Source organism: Meriones unguiculatus, chromosome 9 (genome assembly GCF_030254825.1).
Source record: "Meriones unguiculatus strain TT.TT164.6M chromosome 9, Bangor_MerUng_6.1, whole genome shotgun sequence".
NCBI lineage: Eukaryota > Metazoa > Chordata > Mammalia > Rodentia > Muridae > Meriones > Meriones unguiculatus.
This window is the reverse complement of record NC_083357.1, coordinates 69215820-69237780: the sequence shown is the minus strand read 5'-3', so window position 1 is coordinate 69237780 and position 21961 is coordinate 69215820. Positions and strand designations below refer to the sequence as shown.

The window sequence follows — 21961 nt, the reverse complement described above, 5'->3', positions numbered from 1 at the left end:
CACGTGACTCGGTCAAAGGATCTTTTCCTCTTACCAGCCCTGAGAGGGGGAAAAAAAAGCGAAACTGTTCTCCAATTAAAGCTGCTAACGTGTACTACGCCGCTTCCTTGTTGGGTGTTCTTGTTCGCTGCTGCTCCTGTAAGAAACAAAATGAGTGGTAAGGTTTGCTGCTTTTGAACATTCGCCTTTATTTTAAAACATAGGAAGCTTTGTATTAACCTAAAGCCGCGGTTTGTGTTTGTAATGCCAATGTTTTCGCAGTAAAAACACTAAATTGTTGTGATTGTGAAAAATTGTAGACTCCATGAGCGAGAGTGATTTTATATTTCACAGTATGTCTCATTCTGGCCTCTTGATTTTATTCGTGTTTTGTTTTTTTTTCTTTTAAGACTGAAAATTGGCCATCAGATAAATTGGAAGCCATTGTGCACGCCAGCAGTCAGCAGCCCGTTGCATATTTAATTTCAAATGCTTGGGCAAATTGGTAGTTTTGTTTTTTTCTTTAAAAAAAAAAGAAAGAGAAAATTTCTTGCATATGAACATAGATTAAGAAGGAAGCAATAAGTGTAGTTTTATTAGGTAAAATGAAATTAGGTATTAAGTTATTGATGGTACTTTTAAGAATTGGTGTGGGGAGTTTCTCAGTTTTAAGGCAAATGATAAATAGAATTGTGCCCTTTTGTAAGTTTTAAAGATAAGAATTGGTACCATAATAATAATACCATAATTTTGTGCTCTGGGGTAGATTTTGCCTAAAGCTTATAAATTCTGAAGGAGCCGTGGGTGTATTTACAGTTGTTGAGATGCAGCTTTCTTGTGCCAGGTGTACATTTTAGGTGCTTCTTATAACACGTTTGGCTTCTTTCCTGCACACAGTCTGGTTTGCTGTGCACAGATTTAAGACAGTTGTGGTTAATCTTCTAGAACTGCCTGAGTTACAAAGTGTTGTTGGACCTAGCAGGCAATGGAGCATTTGTGTTAAAGTGTACCAGGAGTGTTAATAAGTGTTTTAGAGTTCTGATGCTATAGATACAGGACAAGCAGAATGGTACTGTCAGCATTGTGGATCTGAGTATCAGTACTTGTGTTTACTGGGGGTGTGGCAGGTTTGTGTTCAATGTTGAATATATCCCCCCATTAAATTACCTTTGGAAAAATCTAACCTTGTGGCATTTCCGCCTCCTAATTAGAAATTTTACTTAAGTAGTTAAGTATTCATATCATAAAGGAGTCTTTTGTGCAACTAAATGATGAACTATTTTAGCAGCTATCAAAGTAAAACCTGCACTATTTTATAAGTGTGTAATCCTAGCATTTTGGAGGCTGAGGTAGGAGAGTGGCGAGTTTGAGGGTAGTTTGGGCTCCATAGGAAGAGCCTTTTTCAGAACAAGCAACAAACAAAACATAGTACAGTGCCCCTTGACTTGTAACTGAAGTGTTTTATAAAATTCTAGTAAAAAGGAGGCCACCCCACAGCTCTGCTGTAATAGTGTCAGAAACAAAGCACCTGTTTCATCGTTTGATGGAAGAACAGACTCTGCTTTGGAAGATGCCTGTCTGCTTGCTTTTATTTCCCCGTTGCCTTCATCAATCCCTATCTAACGTTACTGAGTTAATGACTTGACACAAGATTAAACTTTGCAGTGGGTGCAAAAAGCCCGCAGCCCAAGCTTAGTACATAGTCAGAGCTCAGTGGTAATCTCCTCTATTAAGAATACAAATACAATTTTCAATAAACTCTCTGGTTTTCAGCCAAGTTTCACGTTTTGTAAATACTATCTAAGGCGGTTCTTAGAATTTGGAAGGATAGTTTGCTGGTCTAAAATGAGCATCCGCGTACAACTCTTTCTTTCTCCAGAGAGCAGTGTTTTGAATGAGGCCTTTCTGTGTAGAGTAAATTTAAAGAGGCTCTCACAAGTTTATTTAGTAAACTAATAGGTAATATTTACTTAAATATAGAATTGTGTTCCTGCTTTCTCTCATGTTTTTATCCTTGAAAAACATACGTAGCCTTAATTTCCTCAGAGGCAAGGCCTAATGATTCATATCGGTCACCAGCTGTGAGTAGAGTAACATTTCAGTGTTCATGTGATGTAGATCCTGAGAAATGAAACTGTTGGGTTTTTTTTTTGTTTGTTTTTTTGTTTTTTTTTTTTTTGTTTTAATTCCAGCTCTACTGCTTGAACAAACTTAAGTTCCCTCTGCCTCATTTTCTGTCTGGAAAGTGGGTAATGATAAGTATAGTTGCTTGATTGAATGATTATGAAGAAAATATGTTAAAAACATGACTTACAGTGTTAGTGCTCACGATTTACGATTACAATAATGTTTAGAGGGGTTGGAGATGTGACTCGGGGTTTAAGAGCACTTGTTGCTCTTACAGAGGACCTATGTTCAGTTTCTATCAGCCACATGGTGGCTTTACCACCATTCCTAACTGCAGTTCCCAGGAATCCAGCACTCTGTTCTAACCTTCGTGGACACCTGACACGCAGATGGTAGGCAAGCACAAATGTAGGCAAACACTCGCATCCATGAAATAAATATATTTAATGGTAATATTCAGAGGAACTTCATGTATTTTGGATCTGTGATGTTACTTGGTTTTGGAGCACTTGCTAGCCTGGTCTGGGCGCTCCATCTCGGTGCAGGTACTGGGTTTCTTTTGGGCAAGAGTGTCGCTGACATTGTATAGACATACATAGTGCATTGCAGAAGTCTGCATTCCCTCTGCTTGCTTGCTAGGAACCACTCCAGTCCATACTGTCCCTCCCCCTGCCCTTCCATCTCTTTTCTTTTCTTCCCTTCTGGTTTTCCCTCCTTTTCTCCCTTTAATCTGTTTTTCTTTCTTCCTGCTTCGCTCCCGTTCCTCTTCTCCCTCCCCTTTCTCTTCAGTTCCCCTTATTTGCCATGATTTAGTACCTTTCTTTTTGAAGCCCATTTTTCTTAACACAATCTTTTCTCTTCTCCCTCTCACCCCAGGCTGCTCTATCCTCCCCCTCCCCCACCCTAGAAAGGTTGGAATCCGGATTTGCTGGAATCTGCTTGCTTTTCTCCTCACCAACAGGTTTTCTGCATGTAAAAGGGACCCCCCCCCCAAGCATTTTTTTTTAAACAGCTCTGTCTCACAATTTTAAAGGAGAGGGTAATTTCTCCTTAAAATAGGAAGAATAAAGGAAAAAATATTCCTGTTAAACGATTAAAAGCTGGTACATATGGAACACTGCAGTATAAAGTTACTGGGTGAAAAGATCCAAAACTGAGGTGTTTTTCTAAAAGTTATTTAAAGCAAATAAGGGTTTTTTGTTTGTTTGTTTGTTTAAGAAAGAATAAAACCTTCCAAGAGTGCTTATTTTATTCCTGGAAAGGTGAAAAGAGAATACGATCATATTTATAAAGGCTATCTGGAAATTTGCCACTATCAAAGTGAAAGACTGAGTATGAGTGTGAGTCAAGTTCAGGTTTTTTTGTGTAGACTGTCCCTGTGTTCAGGGAAACCCAGCTTGTCTCAGAGTATAGGTATATCTATATCCTCCAGCTGTTCACCCCACGGACAGGCACACTTCACACTGCACATCCTTACAGAACCCTTTAAGGAGCCTTACTGTCCTCCCTTCTGCCTTTTTTTTTTTTTTTGTGGGTGGGGGGAATGGGGTTCCTTTTGTATTTCTAATGGGTTTTTAAATACAATACAAAGTTCAGTTTGATTTTCCTAGTTGCACAATCGTTAGAGTCACATGGGGTATTTGTCCAGTAAATATAATGATTTGAGATAATAAACCAGCTTGGCCTTTCTCTTGGAGAGCCTGTACGTCTCAGGTTCTAAGTGTTACCCATAAGTATAAGCACTGGGCAAGTTTGATAACTATGTTTGTACTAAGAGATAACCCATACACTTCATAAAGTAAATGTTACATAAAAACGTACTTACATGTAATGACTTACTTATATAAAAACATAAAGTAAATGGTATATGAAAACTTAATAATCTTAATTTCTTGCCATGGTATTAATATCACAGCCACTGGTGGCTTAATGTTTAGCTTAGGTGAAGTCATATTCTCCGCTTTACCTTGCTAAGCACTGACGGATTGTTGCATCATTTCTGTAACCCATTCAGGTCCTGCTCAGGTTCCAATGATGTCCCCAAATGGTTCCGTGCCTCCTATTTATGTGCCTCCTGGATATGCCCCACAGGTATGCTTTTCATGTTATATTTCTTCATATATATATATATATATATATATATATATATATTGATAATGTTACTCTCTTTGACATTGATTCTGGTGAAAATATACTGTTAAGTTCTGCACATTACCCAGAGTAGTATCTTCTGTAAATCCATTTCAGTTATTTTGATACATTTGAAAAGGAGGGGAAATATATTTGTAGTGCTTACCACTCAGAGTTGCCTTTGGACATTAAATTCCAAAAAAAAATTATAGAGTTTTGTCTCCTTAAATATGCACATTCTATGCTTAGCTTTTTAGATCATTGACTTTCCAGGATCGTGTTTCCATCCTTGTTTTCTAGAAAGGCTTTCGGGTACCGCCAGTTTTCATAAGGCCATATTTTAGTAAATAGACTTTGTTTTCATGTTTCCTTGCGGAGCCCAGGCTGACCTCAGACTTACAAGCCCTGCCTCATGTCCTGTGAGCTGGGTTGCAGGCACTTGACACTGTACTTGCTTCTCATAGAAGAACACTTAATCCTGCAGCCCTGAGTCTGAGGGCTATCACTGCCATCCATAGCATAGCCTCACATGAATTGCCAACTTCTGACTTAAAGAATGAAATATAGATCTCTAGGTTGAATATACAGGCAAATGGAACTAAATGGTAGAATTGAGATGCTCATTGTTTTCCAGTACTGAGATTCTTTGTGGTCTGTGCTCATTGCATCAGATCCCTATTAGGGAAAACTCATATTTTCTTCTGAGAACCAAATTTGTACTTAAGTGCTCTTCAGATCTTGTCTTGCTTCCGCCCTGGCTATAGCAGAATATTGATAGGCTATTGTGGAAAATTCTTGCTTAGTTTATGGAATATGGCTCTTTGTGACAGTAAAAATTAGTATGGGGAGGATAGAAATTGCTGGAATAGAGAGCTAGAAAAGCTGGATCCTTAATCTCAAACCTTTGCTGGCTGGGGGTTTTGGTCATACCAGCTTTCTTGTCTCTTGGTGCCCTCCTTGTAATGAAATGACGACACATGAGAGTCTAAATTTTTTTTTAATTTTTTTTTTTTTTTTTTTAGAATACCCTTTGGTCACTGTCACTACTTTAATGCACTGAGCCCTTCAATTATTACAGTTCACATTCTTTATACAAGTGTAACTAAAATTGCTCACTGCTGTATTCCAGACCTAAACACTCTTTTTTTTTCTGCTGATATCTATGACCTTTAAGAATTAGAAAACAGTGATGTGATTTACTCCATATTTTGTTGACATAAGGTCTTTTTCTTCTGTTCTGTTCTGTTGCTCTTCCTCATAACTTTGTTCACTTACTCAGAGATTGTTCTCAAGAATAATGCAGTCCAAACATTTGCTGTTATCATTGGCAAACTGTGTTATGTGCTGTTGACATAAGGATGAGTGAGGCAGTTACTCCAGTTAAAGGGTATTCTTGTAAAGGTTGTTGTTTGTATTTTGTTGGTGGTGGTAGTGCTTGTTTATTTGGGGTTTGGTTTTTGGCTTACTGTTTGAGACAGGGTCTTACCAATGTAGCCTAAACTGGACTGGAGTTCATGATCCCCTTGCCTCAGATCCGTAGCATTGGAAGCAAAGGAATGAATCCCTGTGCTAAGCCTGTGCCTTCATCTTACAATACTTTTTTTTTTTTTTTTTTTTAATGACAAACCCTCAGCCTGGCATACCATATATGTTTATTATGTTCTGTTAATTTTCTTTCTTAGGAAGATGATGTTTAGCATTCTTACACACAACAATTTTCTACAGCTGTGTAGTGTAGCCATCCTTGAGCATGAAAGAGGTAAAACTACCTCCCACTGAAGTTTCCCAAATTTTTGTAGGAAAAAGTAAACAAAAAGTATTGTCAGTGGAAAAATCAGTATATTTTTAAAGATTTATCTATTATTTATTCAGTGTTCTGCCTGCAGGCCAGAAGAAAGCACCAGGTCTCTCATTCTAGATGGTTAATGAGCCACCATGTGGTTGCTGGGAATTGAACTCAGGACCTTTTGAAGAAGAACCAGTGCTCTTAACCTCTGAGCCATCTCTCTAGCCCCCAAATCAGTATATTAAAAGGAGTGCAAAGGCAAAAATGAAATTAGAATAGAGTTGGGTTGTATTTTATAATACATGGGAGAGCAAGCCACAGGGAAGGTGCTACATTGTTTAATCTGAGACTTAGGAAAGATAGGCATTTGCCTTGTTTTCATCTGTTGAAAAAACGGACTCTAAAAACAAAGACTGCCATTGCAAATGACCTGAAATATACCGAAAAGGTATATCCTATGCCTAGGAACAGTGCAGAGGCTAGTAGAGCTTTATAAAAACAGTGAGGCCAGAGTTAACTTGATCATTTAGGGACTCTAGCCGCTATATCCTCAATACCAAACACTGACCATAAATACTCAGAAGTCAATCTGTGTTCTCCAGATTGAGGTTCTAACTCTCTAGACCAGGAAGAAGTATGATAACTCCTCATAGCACCTCTTTGGTCTTTTGGCTTCTTTCCACACAAAGAACCTTCTATGGGCTTGTCCACTGAGTGCAGGATCAATTTCTTGGCATGTTCTTGTACCCATGTTCCCTTGATACTTCCAACAATACACCATTTTTATATTACCTCTAGTGCTCACTGTTTTTTTTTTTCTTCATGACTTTAATAAAGCCTTTATTTAGAGAAAGTTAATTCCGCATTTGTTAAAATCTTGTCAATCGTTCAAGCCCTAGATCAAGTTTCTTTTACTAGTGTTCTATTTCCACGAGGTCTTAGGTTCCTTGGCAGTAGGAGCTGCCTTTTAATTAATTTCACATTCTTGTACTCAGATATACGAGGTGTCTCACAAGTATTTGTTAAATAAATTGATGAGTTTTAATCATAATCCTTGTGGAAGGATTATGGGAAGCTACTGAATTTAGTACCATTATTTTAATTTAAAAATCAAGATTGTCTCTAGGAAATTTATCATTTTGAAGTATAGAAGATAATCCAAAGACAAAAATTCAGTCCTTTAAAATATCATAAGTATATAGTAAGACTGTATTCTCAGGTTCCTCAATTAACATACACCCATTCCATGACACATAATTTCTAATACTGGAAAACATTAATAAGATTGTACTCACAGCTAAGCATGTGACACATTGTCCAAAACCTGACACATGAGCATAGTGCTAACAGATCAAGAAGCCAGGAGTAGAAGGGAGGATTGAGGCACTTGTATGGCTATATGAAAATGAAGGCTGTTTGGTTTGGCAGGAATGAAGTAGCACTTGTGTTAAAAATCCTTTCAGCATTTAACACTGAGCAACCTCAGTTGTTAGATTCCTAATATGATGTTTGTCCTTAAAAAGCAGAAAGAATGCCTCGAACCAGACCAGCTGTTCAGAAAAGATGCTTTGTGGTCTGTAAGCCAAGACCATGTACCTTTCGTATTGATAAGCTCTGGAGCCTGCCCTTTCTGTTAGGTGTAATGACAGGCTGTTAATGTTCCTTAACAGGAAAAGGAAGGTTGTAAGAGACTGACATACAACTTAGAGGCAAAAATATTTGCCAACTAAGCTAAGATAGCAAATAGGGAACAAAGTAAAAGCATTGTAAAGTTTAACAAAGCAGATGATAGCAAAGCAAATTTTGACAAGAACAGAAGAAACTACAATTGACTGGCAAATATGAACTTATTCCTTAAGAACCTTCCATTGCAAGATGGAATAACTTAATATTTTAGTGATAAAGCTAATGATGGAGTAAAAAGTTTATAAAATACTTGAATGGAACTCCTTGATGGCAACATCAAAATCCTTGGGTTAGGAGGTAGTGTAGTGGGTAAGGTTCTTGCTGGCAAGCCTGAGGACCAGAATTCAAAACCCTTAGCACCTACATAAAAAAAAAAAAAATTAATAAGGAGGGGTGAGGTGTGATCCCAGCATTTGGAAGACAGACAGAACATCCCCAGGCAAGCTGGGTAGCTAGACCAATGGAATTGGAGAACACTGGCTTCATGGAAGATTTTTACCTTAGTAAATAGGGCAGGTATCTATCTGTTAAGGAAGACCTCTCATGCTAGCCTCTGTCCTCCACATGCAGAGTCTTCTTGCACCAGACGTTGTGGTCCATAACTAATTCAGAGCTTGAGAAGTTAAAACAAGATAGCCAGGCTCAAAGCTAGTCTGCGATATAAAGCAGACCTCCCTTAACCGTTAACTGCTTTTGTTTGTTTTAGTGGGATGGGGGTGGTTGTTCAGATGAGAGAGTTCCTGTAGGATTGTAGCTTAATTATCAGTTTCAGGTTACTCCTTTAAGCTGTGCTTGCTATTTCAGTTTATATTATGTCAGCAGCCAGTGGTGAAAGTACATTCTTTAAAGCTTCTACATGCTAGCTGATCCCAATGTTGATGCTGTCCTTGGAAAACAGCCAAATGGGAAGAGCAGGGGTCAGGAAAGACTAGAAGAGAACCTACAGGAGTTCAGATGAGGATGAGAGGGAAGAAGCTGTGCTGACTTGACACGTGTGTGTGTGTGTGTGTGTGTGTGTGTGTGTGCGCGCGCGTGCGTGCGTGCGTGCGTGCGAGCGAGCGTGCGAGCGAGCGCGCGAAAAGTCTGGAGGAAGTCACCCTAAGAGTCAGTTTGGTGATGTGAAGAAGTGAGCTTTCTAGTTGAACTGAATATTTATATCTCTATCATATCATTTATTCAAAAAATCCAGTACTATTCCAGGTACTAAGGGGAAAAAAGCAAAACAGATTTACCCTATATAGTGAACACAACTTTTGTGTCTTCAGTAGAGAAAATAGGGCTTTGCCTACCTAAGATTAGATGGTATCTGTGGTTAAGGAATTGTTTGTCTGTTTTAATTTTTATTAACTCCTCCCGGCCAGAGTGCCAGCTGATGTGAAACCAGTGTCTGGCTGTTTTTTAGCAGCTAGGCCTCCGGAGACCTGAGGCGGTTTTGAGGTCTCTGGGGCCTCACTCTGAAGCTAATGCCTAAATCATTCCTGGAAGTGCTGAAATGCTCTGTGTTCTTTTGGTTCTGGTCCAGCTCTTCGTTGTTTTGTGTTGGTTTGTTTGTTTGTTTGTTTATTTGCTTTGTTTTTGTAATTGTGGTAAAACAACACATAGCTTATATTTTACCGACTGAACCATTTTTAGGTGTAGGACTCCGTGGCACCGAACATATTCACATTCCACATCCACCCACAGAACTCCTCACACTGATTAAAACCAAAGGTGTGAAGCTATTTAGTAATAGTTCCCCATTCTCCTCAGCTTATCCTCTGCTTTTGTCAGCACATGGCATCAGAAGCCAAACTGCCTGACTACTCACATCAGCTCCTGCACACTGCTGCCTGTGTGTGACCCTGGGCAATTTACTAACATCTCTGTGCCTTGATTTCTCCATCTGAAACTAGAGCTAATCTTATCTAATTGACAGTATTGTTATAAGAAATAGTTTATAATGAACAAATATGGTGACTGTTAGAGAGGTGGCTTAGAGTCAGTGGGCTGGGAATTATAGGAAGGAGTGATAGCTAAGACTGTGATAGCCCGGGAAGGGTCCATGGAGATAGTTGGTTCCTCCCAGTCCCAAAACTACTGTCATCGACATTTGCATGATGCTCTAACTGCTCCCTCATCTGTATCTCTAGAGTCTATCCCCTCCAGCCTGTTCAGAGGCATTGTCCTAGTTACATTTCATACCAGTGTCTTCCTCTGCTGGATAATTCTTAACTAGTATATCAGCATGTTGAGCTGCTGTCACCTAAGACGGTGAAAAACAAATTTCTCCAGTCCACTGTTTTTATTAGCCATAACCCTGTTTTTCTGTGTTCCCCTTTGCAAGATTATCTAAAATTGTGCTATTAGCTCTAATTTTTCTCTCCACTTTCTTGTTTAAATTCACTCCAGCCAGTTTTGCCTGATTATCCCAAAACTGTTCTCATGGAGTCACAGTTAAATCAGTGGCCTGATTATCCCAAAACTGTTTTAATAATCAGTTTTGCCTGATTATCCCAAAACTGTCCTCATGGAGTCACAGCTAAATCAGTGGCCAATTCTCTTTCTCCATCTACCTGACATATTAGCTTTGGACATGGTTGAGCCTTCTGCTTTGACACATTTCACCAGACTTCTAAACTCCACAAAGGAATTTTGGTTTCCTTCTACTGCTTGGGCTGCCCTTTGATCTTTCTAGAATGGCGGGCCAGTTCTTATCGGTCTACTAAACATTTCCACTTAGATGTTTTAGAAATATATAAAAACACCGCTGAATTCTAAAACTGTAAATGCTAAACCCCATAAACACTGACTGACCTTGTTCTACTCCCCAGCCTTGCTCATTACAGTTAGTGGAGCACAGTTGCACAGTCTCTCTCTCTCTCTCTCTCTCTCTCTCTCTCTCTCTCTCTCTCTCTCTCTTTCTTGACTTTTTTTTTGTAGTTAACCTCCTTATTCTTACTAATTAATGAACTATAAGTCTATCGCGGGCTTATCCTCAGTTCCCGTGTGGAATCTTCAGCTAATCTCCTGCCTATAATACAAATACAAATGTGGATCACTTCTACCCCCCCTCCTATCTTCACTCTGTGCCAGCCCACAGTAGCCCACCATCAGCTTCTGCCTACATGACAGTGGGGGCTCTCAGAAGTTTCCCTACTTTTGTCTTTCACGGCTCTATTCTCAGTTCAGCAGTCAAAATAACCCTATTAAAAAGGTTGTATCGAGATTCTAGACCTGCTTCTGAGAACATTTTCTGGGTAACTTTTGCACAGGGGTTATCCCCTGTGTTATAAGACAGTTAGCACCATCCCTGGCCTTTGTACCCTACTTAGACTCCAAAATGTCTACAGACACAATCACATGTTCTCTATTGGACAGGGTGAACTCTCGATTAGAAAACTCAAGGTTATGTCACTACGCTACACAAAATTCTTTTAAAATTTCCACTTCTCTGTTTTATTCAAGACATTTTTAAATGGCTGGAAGAGACAATATTATATCTAGATTTTGATGAAGAGATAGGATTCGCATGTTTATAGATAAAGAGAAAACAGAATAGAGAGGAAAATAATCTCAACAAATGTACAAGATGCAGAATGATAAGTCATTGTCAGGATTATCCTGACTGCAGTCAGAGTTCAGGATTTGGTGAAGAAGAAAAAATGTGATTAGAAAGGGTGAGTGCTGTGGATATGGCTCACTGGTGCTTGCCTCAGAGGCAGGAGGACTGAACCATGTAAAAGCCTGGGATGCAGAAGCAGGGAAGCCGCCTCTGACTAGGTAGGTGGTCAGCAAGCTTTGCATTTGATAAAAGAATAAGGTGGAAGAACAATTAACCTCAGGCCTCCACAGGGATACACACAAGTACACCTCCACCTATACACACATGAGAGCATACAGACATGCATACCACGCAAGCACATGGAAAGGGAAAATGTAGTTGGAGCAATACTGAGAACTATACATCTTTCAGAGCTGTTGTCTTCTAGGAATTAAGAATCACAGTGATAAAAGGTGAATGTGCTGCTGTTACAGGTACTGGGGTCTAGTTCACTCAGTCTGTTTCGAGCTCTCTCTAATGCACCTTCTTTTAGGTTCCAGGCTAGAAGGGCTGTAAGCCACTGCAGACTCCCTTCAGGTTGGGTTCCAGATACAACTCAGTTTCCATGTGCTGTACATGGCGTACGTTTGAAGCATTCATTTCACTGGAAGCAGCATATTGGTGCAGACCCAGCAGCACATGAAAATAACTTGTACAGTGTAATATATATGCTAAATGTATTACGGTGAATAGTGAATGCATTTGCTATTCCAGTTCAGTGTTGTGGAGGAATCGTATCACACTTAGTAGGTAAGTCTTTAACCCATTAAGTAACTTAGGTTGATCTGTATTCAAATAAATGCTATCTGTACTTACCAAACAAATACTTAGATACAAAACTTGCTCTCCTTAAATATAAAATAATTTATCTTTAAATTAGCACTTTTGTATAATAATTTTTCTGTTTTCCTGAAGTGTTGGGTATACTATTAACCATTTGTTGTGGAGGGATTTCTAATTTTGAGATTAAAAATCCTATACCTTTTAGGCATTCCTGTGTGTCCTAAAGCCCTCACATTCCTAAAGGTCCTGTGAGATCCAGAGGGGATTTACTAGTTAATTAAAAACTGATTCTCAGAGTTATAGTACTTTCAAATGTGGCATATGGGGGGGGCATTTATTTACTTGTTTGTTTGGTTTTGGTTTGTTGCTTTCTTCAGACAGAATATCACTATGTAGACCAGGCTAGCCTTGAACTCTATGATCCCGTTGTCTAAGCCTCTGGGTACTGGGATTTCAAATGTACAGCACAATACCTTTGTTAGGTTCTATAAAAGGGCAAGTATAATTTAAGCCCCAATGCCACAGATACTTTTATTAACCTGGACCTAAGATATCTGGTATTCTTTAGTCTTTGTGCAACTTGGGGTGTTTTGTTGTTGTTGTTGTTTGTTTGTTTGTTTCCTTGTTTTGTTTTTGGGGATTATATTTTTTGTTTGTTTGTTTTCTTGTTCTGTTTTGCTTTTTGAGACAAGGTTTCTCTGTATAATAGCCCTGCCTGTCCTGGACTTGCTTCATAGACCAGGCTGGCCTCGAACTCACAGAGAAATCTACCTGCCTTTACCTCCAGAGTGGGGGGGATTAAAGGCTTTTGTCTTCATGCACGGCTCTACAACTAGTTTTAGATCCACCCTCAGTCAAGATACAGAAATGGAAATTCTTGACCTCATTATACCCAAACCACCAAATGCATGTAACATGTAAAGTAAGATACCCAGTTATCACACTCAAGTGTTCATTCATTGTGTAGCTGCTCCCATTGGTATTTTACTGTCTATACTGGATATCATTCACAATGTAGAGCAGGAACTACTTTGTTGCTCAGTGCTGATTTAGTACCTAATGTGTTGAGTAAATTCTTTGCATATCACTCTCAGTCTTTTGAATCTAAATAGTACACAAGTTCTTACTCTAGTACATTTGAACAGAGTCACTTATTTCCTTCAGAAAAGACTTGTAACCTGATGTTCATTTTGTAGGTTATTGAAGACAATGGTGTTCGAAGAGTCGTTGTGGTTCCGCAGTCACCAGAGTTTCATCCTGGTGGCCACACAGTTATCCATCGCTCCCCACATCCTCCTCTGCCTGGTTTCATTCCCGTCCCAACCATGATGGCCCCTCCACCACGCCATATGTACTCACCAGTGACTGGAGCTGGCGACATGGCAACACAGTATATGCCACAGTACCAGTCTTCACAGGTGTATGCAGATGTAGGTAAGCTATCGCAGCGACCCTGCCTCACTGAGGTGGCCGTCTCTTCCTTCATGCCATATAAAGGAAACAGCACATGATGATGACAGCACAGTAGGTTTCTGTTACACAAGCACTGTTTAGGGACTTTGTCATTGTTATGCAAAAGGTCTCTTGCAAACAGAAAATGGGAGAGGAAGTAGCTTATATCACACTGTACTTAGCAGGCTCAGACAACAGGTCTCCTGAGAAAATTTCTAACAGTTTTGTAAACTTTTAGTTACTTTAAACCTTAAAGGCTATGATACTACTACAAGAAGTTCCTGGGTTCTTTGAGGAATTGAAAAGGCTAAAGTGAGCCATAACCCCTGCCATCAGTTAACAACTTGCTAAAAAGACAAGACACACACACATACATACATACACACACACACACACACACACACACACACATTCAAATTAATCTTATTCTTTGCTGTGGCTTTAAACAAGACCTTTATACTTGTAGCTCAAGTTTTCTGTCTTCTGGGACAGTCTCCATTTAGCCCTAGACTTGCATCTTTCCACCTTTCTGATACTCCTTCCTGTTCTGTTAAACATATCTGCATCAGCCTCAATTTAAATAAAAACTGCAGCACAGTCTCTAAGTAAGTAATGGTGTGCACAGTTACAGCTCCCGGTGTTGGGAAGGAGAGTGGAGGGCCTAGCCCACAAACCTGCTAACAGATGCTGGAAGACAAGGATTGCGTCACATGTGAGCTTTTCTGTTCGGGAATGTGGCACTGGGTCTGAGGAGCTGAGTGCTAGCTTTCTAGTGGGTAAACGCTTCCTGTCTATTCACATGTTGTGTGGCATCTCAGAGTGGGGCCTAACGAACTGTCTCATTGTTACCGCCACTGAGCCCAAACTTCACTGTGTGCCATACTTATGAATACATTCACTCATGCCATCCCAGTAACATTCTCAAAATATAGGAGGAGGAGCTGGGGTTCAGAAAGACTGGTCTCTGACAAAAAGGTCCTGTTGGTTACTTGGCTGCTGGGGTTCCCGTTCTCTCAGATCTTCTGTTGCAGCATAGTCTTTATTTTCTCCATGCTTACCCTTATCTGAATAACAGATCAGATGGAATTGCATTTGAGTAACGAAACTTCATTCTAGAAATGAGTGCTAATTACGGTTCTTCAGCATTTTTATAACTCACATAATTTGGCCATTTTTAAATGTGTATTTCAGTGGATTTTTCTGTTCACTGGTTTGTACAGAGTAGAATTTTTACACACACACACACACATACACATTCCCTACAGATTATCCTTAATCTGAAACGTTTTCAGATTTGGGTATTTTACGTGCACATGTACACTCACACACAGGATAATTTAGGAATGGGATTGAGGAATTTCAACACAAAATTTATTTATACACATACCCTGATAATAAATTTTCAAATGCTATTTAGTAATTTTGCACAGCCCATCACCATTCAGCTGTGGCGTTTCCTATTTGTGTCCTATGAGCACTCAGAGCTCCCGACTTGGGAACATTTCAGATTTCAGAATAATAGATTAGGGAATTGGAATTCTAAGTCATGTCTACCATCCCAGAAAGAAGCCTTAGACTTGCCAGGCATCTGTCGTGGTTTCTTTTGCCCCTGGGCCTTCATCTACTTTCCGTCTCTTGTGTTTTGGCCTATTCCAGGCTTTTCACTGACACGCGTATAGCAGTGTATGAACAGCATTTAAAATGTTCATGTGAGGCATGGTATTTTCTGCCTGGGTTTTTAATGTAAGGTTTGCCTGTGTTGTGACATGCAGCAGCATTTCATCTGCTCTGTGGTTGAATGTTAGACTTGCTGTGTGTGCATGCCACACATCGTTCATCCATTCATGCAGTAGTTGGTGACATTTGATACTTCCACTGTTTGTCTTTGGGTGATGCTGTCGCAAACATTGCATACAAGTCTCTCTGCTGCCAGAAGGGCTGGGGCATGTGTGAATAGCGGCTGCCTGCTGTCTCTTCCCTACCAGCAGTGTAGGAGGGGTCTAGTTTTCCATACCCGTGCTAAAATGTGCTGTCTTTCAGAGCCATCTTCTCGCCTGTGAATTTTATCTCATTTTTTGTTTTGATATTCTTTCCTTGTTTTGTTGATGCTCTTCCATTGTATATTCATTCTTTAATAGAACTTAACAATAGAACTTTATTGTTAACAATAGAACTTTATTGTTAAGTTGTTGTATGTTTTGTATTAGATAGAAATTTCATCAGATCCGTGGTTTGCAGGTATTTCCTCCCGCACTGCCTTTTCACTTTCCCGTGGCATCCCTTGGTAGAGAGAGGGTCCTAATTTTGATAAAATTGTGTTTGTTTTGCTTTGTTTATTTTTTTATATCTTATCTAAAAAGATATTACCAAATCCAAAGTCATGCAAGTATACCCTTCTGTTTCTTTCTGAGATTTTTGTAGTTTTAGCTCTTTGGAATATTTGATTCATATATAATGTAATATAAAAGCCCACACTTACTCCTTGATGTATAGATATCCAAACTCCTGTTTTTAATATCTAGTTATATTCTCTATATCATTATAACATTCATTTGAAGAATATTATGCTAATTTTCATAAAACACTGCTAAATTTGTTTACTGTGGCTTGTTAGTCTTTTAAATATTTTTGTCAGTACATACTTCAAATATAAAATTAAAAAATAAATTTTTAACAGTCCAGTTAATTTGAGTTTACTAATTGCTACAGCTTTTTCAGTGATGCTTTCCTATTTTAGAACCATAATTTAGACTGGTGCCCTCTCTTTTACCTGTTCTATATGGTTGAGATTGCAAGAAAGTTGGAAAGTAATAGCTTACAGTACAGTGAAGGAAGAGCTGTGACCAGCTCAGCCTGATGTGATTTCTTGCTGACCCCAGAGACCACCATGCTTTTTCTCTGGAGAGAGATATTTGGGAAAATGGTAAAGGAAAGAAATGTCTGAGCTAATATCCATATAACTGTAACCCAGTCACAAAGCTTGATTCTGTTAATGGAATTATAAAAATAGCTTTGTTTTGCAGAATTACTACTCATAATATCTTATAATAAGTGCTACATACTAAAGGCTTACTACCTGTACTTTTATTGGGACATAGACTCATTTGGAAAATGTGGTATTTTTAACACTTGTGCTTTGCTTCTTCCAGATGCCCACTCTACACATGGCAGGTCCAACTTCAGAGATGAAAGATCTAGTAAAACGTATGAACGTCTGCAGAAAAAATTAAAGGATCGCCAAGGAACACAGAAAGATAAAATGAGCAGTCCACCACCATCACCTCAGAAATGCCCTTCTCCTATAAGTGAACACAATGGACTCCTGAAAGGGCAGAATGCCAGTGTTATGAACATAGGATTGGCCAGAAACAAGTCGGGACGAGGGAAAGGTTGTACTCAAGTTGATCCAGAAATAGAAGGTAACTCTTAACAAAAGTCTCTGATAATTTCATCATTCAAACTGCTAAATTATATCCTCACCTTTGAGCCATCTCATCCTAGACCCCATGAATTCATAGCCTAACACTTCCCCAACTGTGAGAAATATTTTATAACCTCAATGATTGCGAGGCAGTTGCTTCAGCATTTGGGAAATCTCAATTAAGTAATTTCACATTATCATAAATGTTAATACTTGAGAAGTTTCATTTGATAGGAAAACTGACTAAGCAAGATGCTATTTCTTCTGTTTCTGGTGCTTTGATGAGGCTGTCTTACCTTTTACTAAAGCTTTGTTTTCCCAGCCTCTTTTCATGAGTACATGATAAGTAGCTATGTCGTTAACCAGTCCTGTCTGCATGTGCCATAGTTAGAACATGGTATTCTCCTTCCCTTTGCTTCCCCTAACATGTTACTGTCACCATATAAACTCTGAATACTGCTTTTTAACGTGTATTAGACCCAGATCTCTATAGGGTAAATACAAGGTAGGTTAACAGTAGCCTGTCTTTCCTGTGTCTAGAGTGTGAGGTTCATGCCCAGGTACTTTGACTTTAATACTAAGCCTCTCACTGATGCCTATCTTAATTTCCATAGATTTCCTTGATACTGTTACCTGTTTTAACTTCTAAAGGTAGACCACACTGCATTTTAAGTTTCATCAAATGTTCCTGTGAGGCAGACTAACATGCCTTTTCACAAACACTAACACCATAAGTCTCTTAGTCCTTGAATGTGCTTCTCTAAAGTGATAAGTCCTGATTCTTAACTGTGTTTAATTGTCAAATGATGCAGCTAATCAATGAGACAGCAACTAGGATGCTTCCAGCTTTGGTAGCAATATCAAAATGATTGTTCTCACCTTCATCTTCCTTAACATTTTCATGCCTCACATTTTAAGCAATGCTTTAATGGCTTCGTGGTTTGTATGTTAACATATACTAAAATATTCTCCAGTTTTTGAGACTGTATAAATATTCTTTCCCCCACTGATGTCCCGAGAGAATTTGGCTAAAGGGTTGAGTTGTTTTGTTTTGATGTCAGTGGTTGCTATGAATTACAATAGATCACGCCTCCCTGGGAGACCATAGTGACTTAGTTCACCCGTTAAAGCCAGGTGTGGTGCTGCATGTCTGTAATCCCAGCATGTGGAGGGCTGAGGCAGGAGAGTCCTAAGTTCCAGGCCATCTTAGACTATACATTGAGATCAAAGAAAAATGAAAAAGGTGGTGTGAGAATGTCAGACAGAAGCTTTCGAGGGAGGGTTTTTTACACCGTTATGAAAGGAATTCCACTTTGTGTAAGAAAAGCTACTGTTCAGGTGGCTGCATCCATGCACACTAACATGCGTACAGCACACATGCACATGGTATAACTGGTAAAACCTTTAAATAGAAAACGAAGCAGATGAATGGTGAAGGGCTGACGCCTGTGTATGAGTAAGGATAAACTAGAAAACAAGAGGAGAGGAGGAGAACCTTGCGTTTAAGTTTATTTATTTTTTTATTTTTTTAAAGAGAAAGATGAAGAAACTAAAGCATTTGAAGCATTTCTTTCCAACATTGCCAAACCAGTGGTAAGTATCTCATGTGTTTTTCTTACTATTTAGTATATTCATGTAGAATTTTGTCACTTTTCATTCAGGCTTTTGTATTAACTTCACAGAAAGAGGAGACCAGTAGTAGCTCATCACGCAGTGAGTGTTCTAACAGAGGAACCCTTCCTTCCTCAGGCAAGCATGATTGAGACAAGGAAAATGTGAGGATTTCCCAGGTCCCTGTGACACTAGGTACAAGCAGACAAGTTAGAAAATATGTATGCAAACAGCAAATGCTCATTTGAGAGATGTGTATACATTGCGAGGGGCTCGTACAGAGGCTGTGCAGAAGATTCAGTGTCCATCCAAGTGAACATCCTCAAACCCAAAAGACACAGGGAGTTCTCCACTGACAGCTAAAAGAAGTAGAGGAGTGCATGACTGGGGCCACATGTCCCATTTAAAAATTACACAAACATAATCACTGCAGCATGGATCGTCACAAAAATTGTAACAAGGCATGCACAAATTGTAATGATAGTTTTACTCAAGAAAATAGGAAGAAAGCAGAAATAGGCAAAGGTGCTTTTGACAAAAATTGGGGGAAGGGATGCTAAGAACCAAATTATTGGGGCACCGTAATTATAAATAAATCAATAAAAGTCTTAAATTTTTCTGCTAAGTATTAAAGACATCAACATGTCACAACACTTTCTCTTTCTTCCAGTGCTTTCTAAGTGCTGTGACTCTGCTCGATTTTATAAGCAAGCAAACAGGAAGGCCAGTAATTAAGAGTTAACCCCAGCTTTTATACTAAAGGTGTTAAGAGATACACAGACTAACAAACAAAAAACATCTCTATACCCTCTACTCCATCATCATGTTTAGCTCCTTGGGATTCCTACCAGTCTTTGGAATTCATTTCTATGAGTCCAACTATCAGTACACTTGTTTTAGCCTCCTCCCCTCTCTTATTCATTCTCTCTCCCTTATTTATAAAAATTAGGTCATGCTCTATGGTTCCGTGGCTTGTTTCTAATTTCTTACTATGTATGCCTTTTGTTCCTTTGTCATATTATTTTTAAGAAACTAATCTACTCATTCATCTACTCACTCATTCATCCAAAAACATTTACTGAGCTGTTTCTGCACGTTAGTAAGTAAAAAATATGTACAGGCAAGTCTAGTATGGAAACAGAGTAATATGAAAAGTAATGTGTTAAATAAAGCAATGAGGAAAATCTTGCTGGGCTTCTGCGGAAGGGACAAGTGCATGGGACTGGGAGGCGGGAATAAGGCCGCATGGCAGGTTGGTCAAATAGAAACATTGTCAGTATAACAGGGAAGGCTAGAACAGGAGGACCAGTGCTAGGTGGGGAGAAGCCCCAGGGCTTTCCCAGCCAGGATAACTCCGTTTGACAGTGATAAATATGCCTCGACTTACAAAGCAAAGAACTATTCCTCTTCACCCCAGAATGGATGGTAACATTATACAAGAAAAACACTTTGGAATTTTTTTTTTTTCTTATTTTTACACAAAGGCAAAGTAAAGTTGTTGGCATTTTTAATACCTTCATCATAAAGGTGTTATGTATTAAGTTTTAATTTTGCCTTTATTTAGAAATTTGGCTACTCATGTTTCAATTTTTGTGAACTCCCAGTTGAAAAATTTTTGTACTCTGAACACTCTCATTCTAACTTGTTTTCTCTTCGGAGTGTAGCATGGAGGTGTAATAAATGGAAAAGCAAATTTTTATTTCATAGCAACAATAGCTAACCAGTTTGCTGACGTCAGTCTCTGCTCAGAGTACTTTAGGCATACACGCATTATTTAATTCTTTTAAAAGCTCATGATGTACTATCCCGTTTTTATATACAGGAACTGAAGCAAGCAAGTAAGTAGCAATGAGAGCCAAATTAGAATCTGGGCAGTCTCCAGAGCTCTGTTGAGTTCTTCCCAAGGGTTCATTGAAAAGAAAGTTAGGACTTGCAATCTGGCTGTCATATTGTGACAGCATTCCCGTCAACGCACAGATGTGTCTGTGCATGATCTCTCCTGTGTTCCCAGGATGATTTCTTAGGTTGTGCAGCAGCTCACGTGTGTACAGTGATGCAAAGGCATCACCTTTAAGAAGGCTTACAGTTGGCTGTCCATCCCAAGCCTTCTGGAACTCCTCTTGGATGTTTTTGCCATGATTATGAATGGGTAGTTGAATAAAGAGCAGCATTCTTTTTGGTGTGGTACAGATTAGAAGAGAGTTACCTTCTCAGGCCAGTTCTAAAGCTTATATATAGTGTGTGTGTGTGTGTGTGTGTGTGTGTGTGTGTGTGTGTGTGTGTGTGTGTGTATACACATACACATATATGTGTTCCCATGTAGAATACACACACACACACACACACACACCTGCTTCAGCCTCCTGAGATGCTCTAATACTGAGTAAGAGCAGTACTTGTGTGTAAATGCCGTGCATGGAGGATGCGCAAACCATGACAGGTACAGTAGAGTACCCCATACCAACCAGACCTCATGTTGTAAACTCTTTGTGAAACCAAAAACGAAAGAAAAGAAAGGCTAGAAAGAAAGAAAAGAAAAGGAAGTTAGTGGCTAGTGGCCCTAGTAATATTTGTGTTTGGCTGACATACCAACGAATGCTGATTCTCATAGATAATACTAAAAGTGGGCATAGAAAGTGACATTTTAAAGCAATCTACCTGGCATTATAAAAAGGTAATTGAGTAAAGCATGAGCCATGTATCATAACACCAGGAGGGGAGGGCCAGTTTCACTGTTTATATTTAATTTTTAGGTGATATGCCTCTGATAAATTTCATGACCTGTAAAGTGCAGGGCAGGGTTTTTTGGTGTTTTTTTGTTTGTTTGTTTTTGGTAGTTTTGTGTGTGGTTTTGCTCTGGTTATTGAGTATCTCAATGTGTTGATTGACTCCATAAATATTTGACCCTGTACAAAATGCTGTTTGCTGTGCTTGCGGCTGGAGATAGACTAGAAAGCAAAGTGTGAGCCCTGTCATGCAGCTTCCTGTAATAGAATTGTCATCATGTGCTACATGTGAAATTACTAAGTGTGGGGGCTGGAGAGATGGCTCAGACAAAAAGTGGTTGTTGCCTTTACAGAGGACAGGGGTTTGATTCCTAGCATCCATATGGCAGTCCATAAATATATATTTGTGTGTGTGTGTGTGTGTGTGTGTGTGTGTACATAGATATACATACATATATATAATACTCCAGTCCAGGGATTTAACACTTTCTTCTGGAGTTTGCAGGCCCCAAGCACATACGTGTGCAGAGACATTTATACAGGCAAAACACCCATACATGTGAAATAAAAAATAATTTTAAAACATTTTTAATTATTAAATGTGAGCCTTAAGTGTTTAATAGGGGAGCTAAACCTTGGCAAGGACATGAGGGGAATTTTCTTCCAAAAGGATGTTTGAG

At 39.1% G+C, this 21961-nt stretch overlaps 1 protein-coding gene across 4 annotated transcripts in view; it reads left to right on the top strand.

Annotated features, from left to right (window-relative positions):
- Positions 1 to 21961, top strand: part of Fndc3a (fibronectin type III domain containing 3A) — a 149076-nt gene that overhangs the window by 94630 nt on the left and 32485 nt on the right. For 3 of the 4 annotated variants that reach the window (XM_060391429.1, XM_060391428.1, XM_060391430.1), the window contains exons 4-7: positions 4121 to 4197; positions 13268 to 13505; positions 16673 to 16942; positions 18479 to 18537. In XM_060391429.1, coding sequence (XP_060247412.1) covers positions 4121 to 4197; positions 13268 to 13505; positions 16673 to 16942; positions 18479 to 18537 — 644 coding nt within the window. Of the gene's footprint in view, positions 1 to 5; positions 158 to 4120; positions 4198 to 13267; positions 13506 to 16672; positions 16943 to 18478; positions 18538 to 21961 lie in introns of those variants that run through there. The other variant, XM_060391431.1, reaches the window with a different exon arrangement.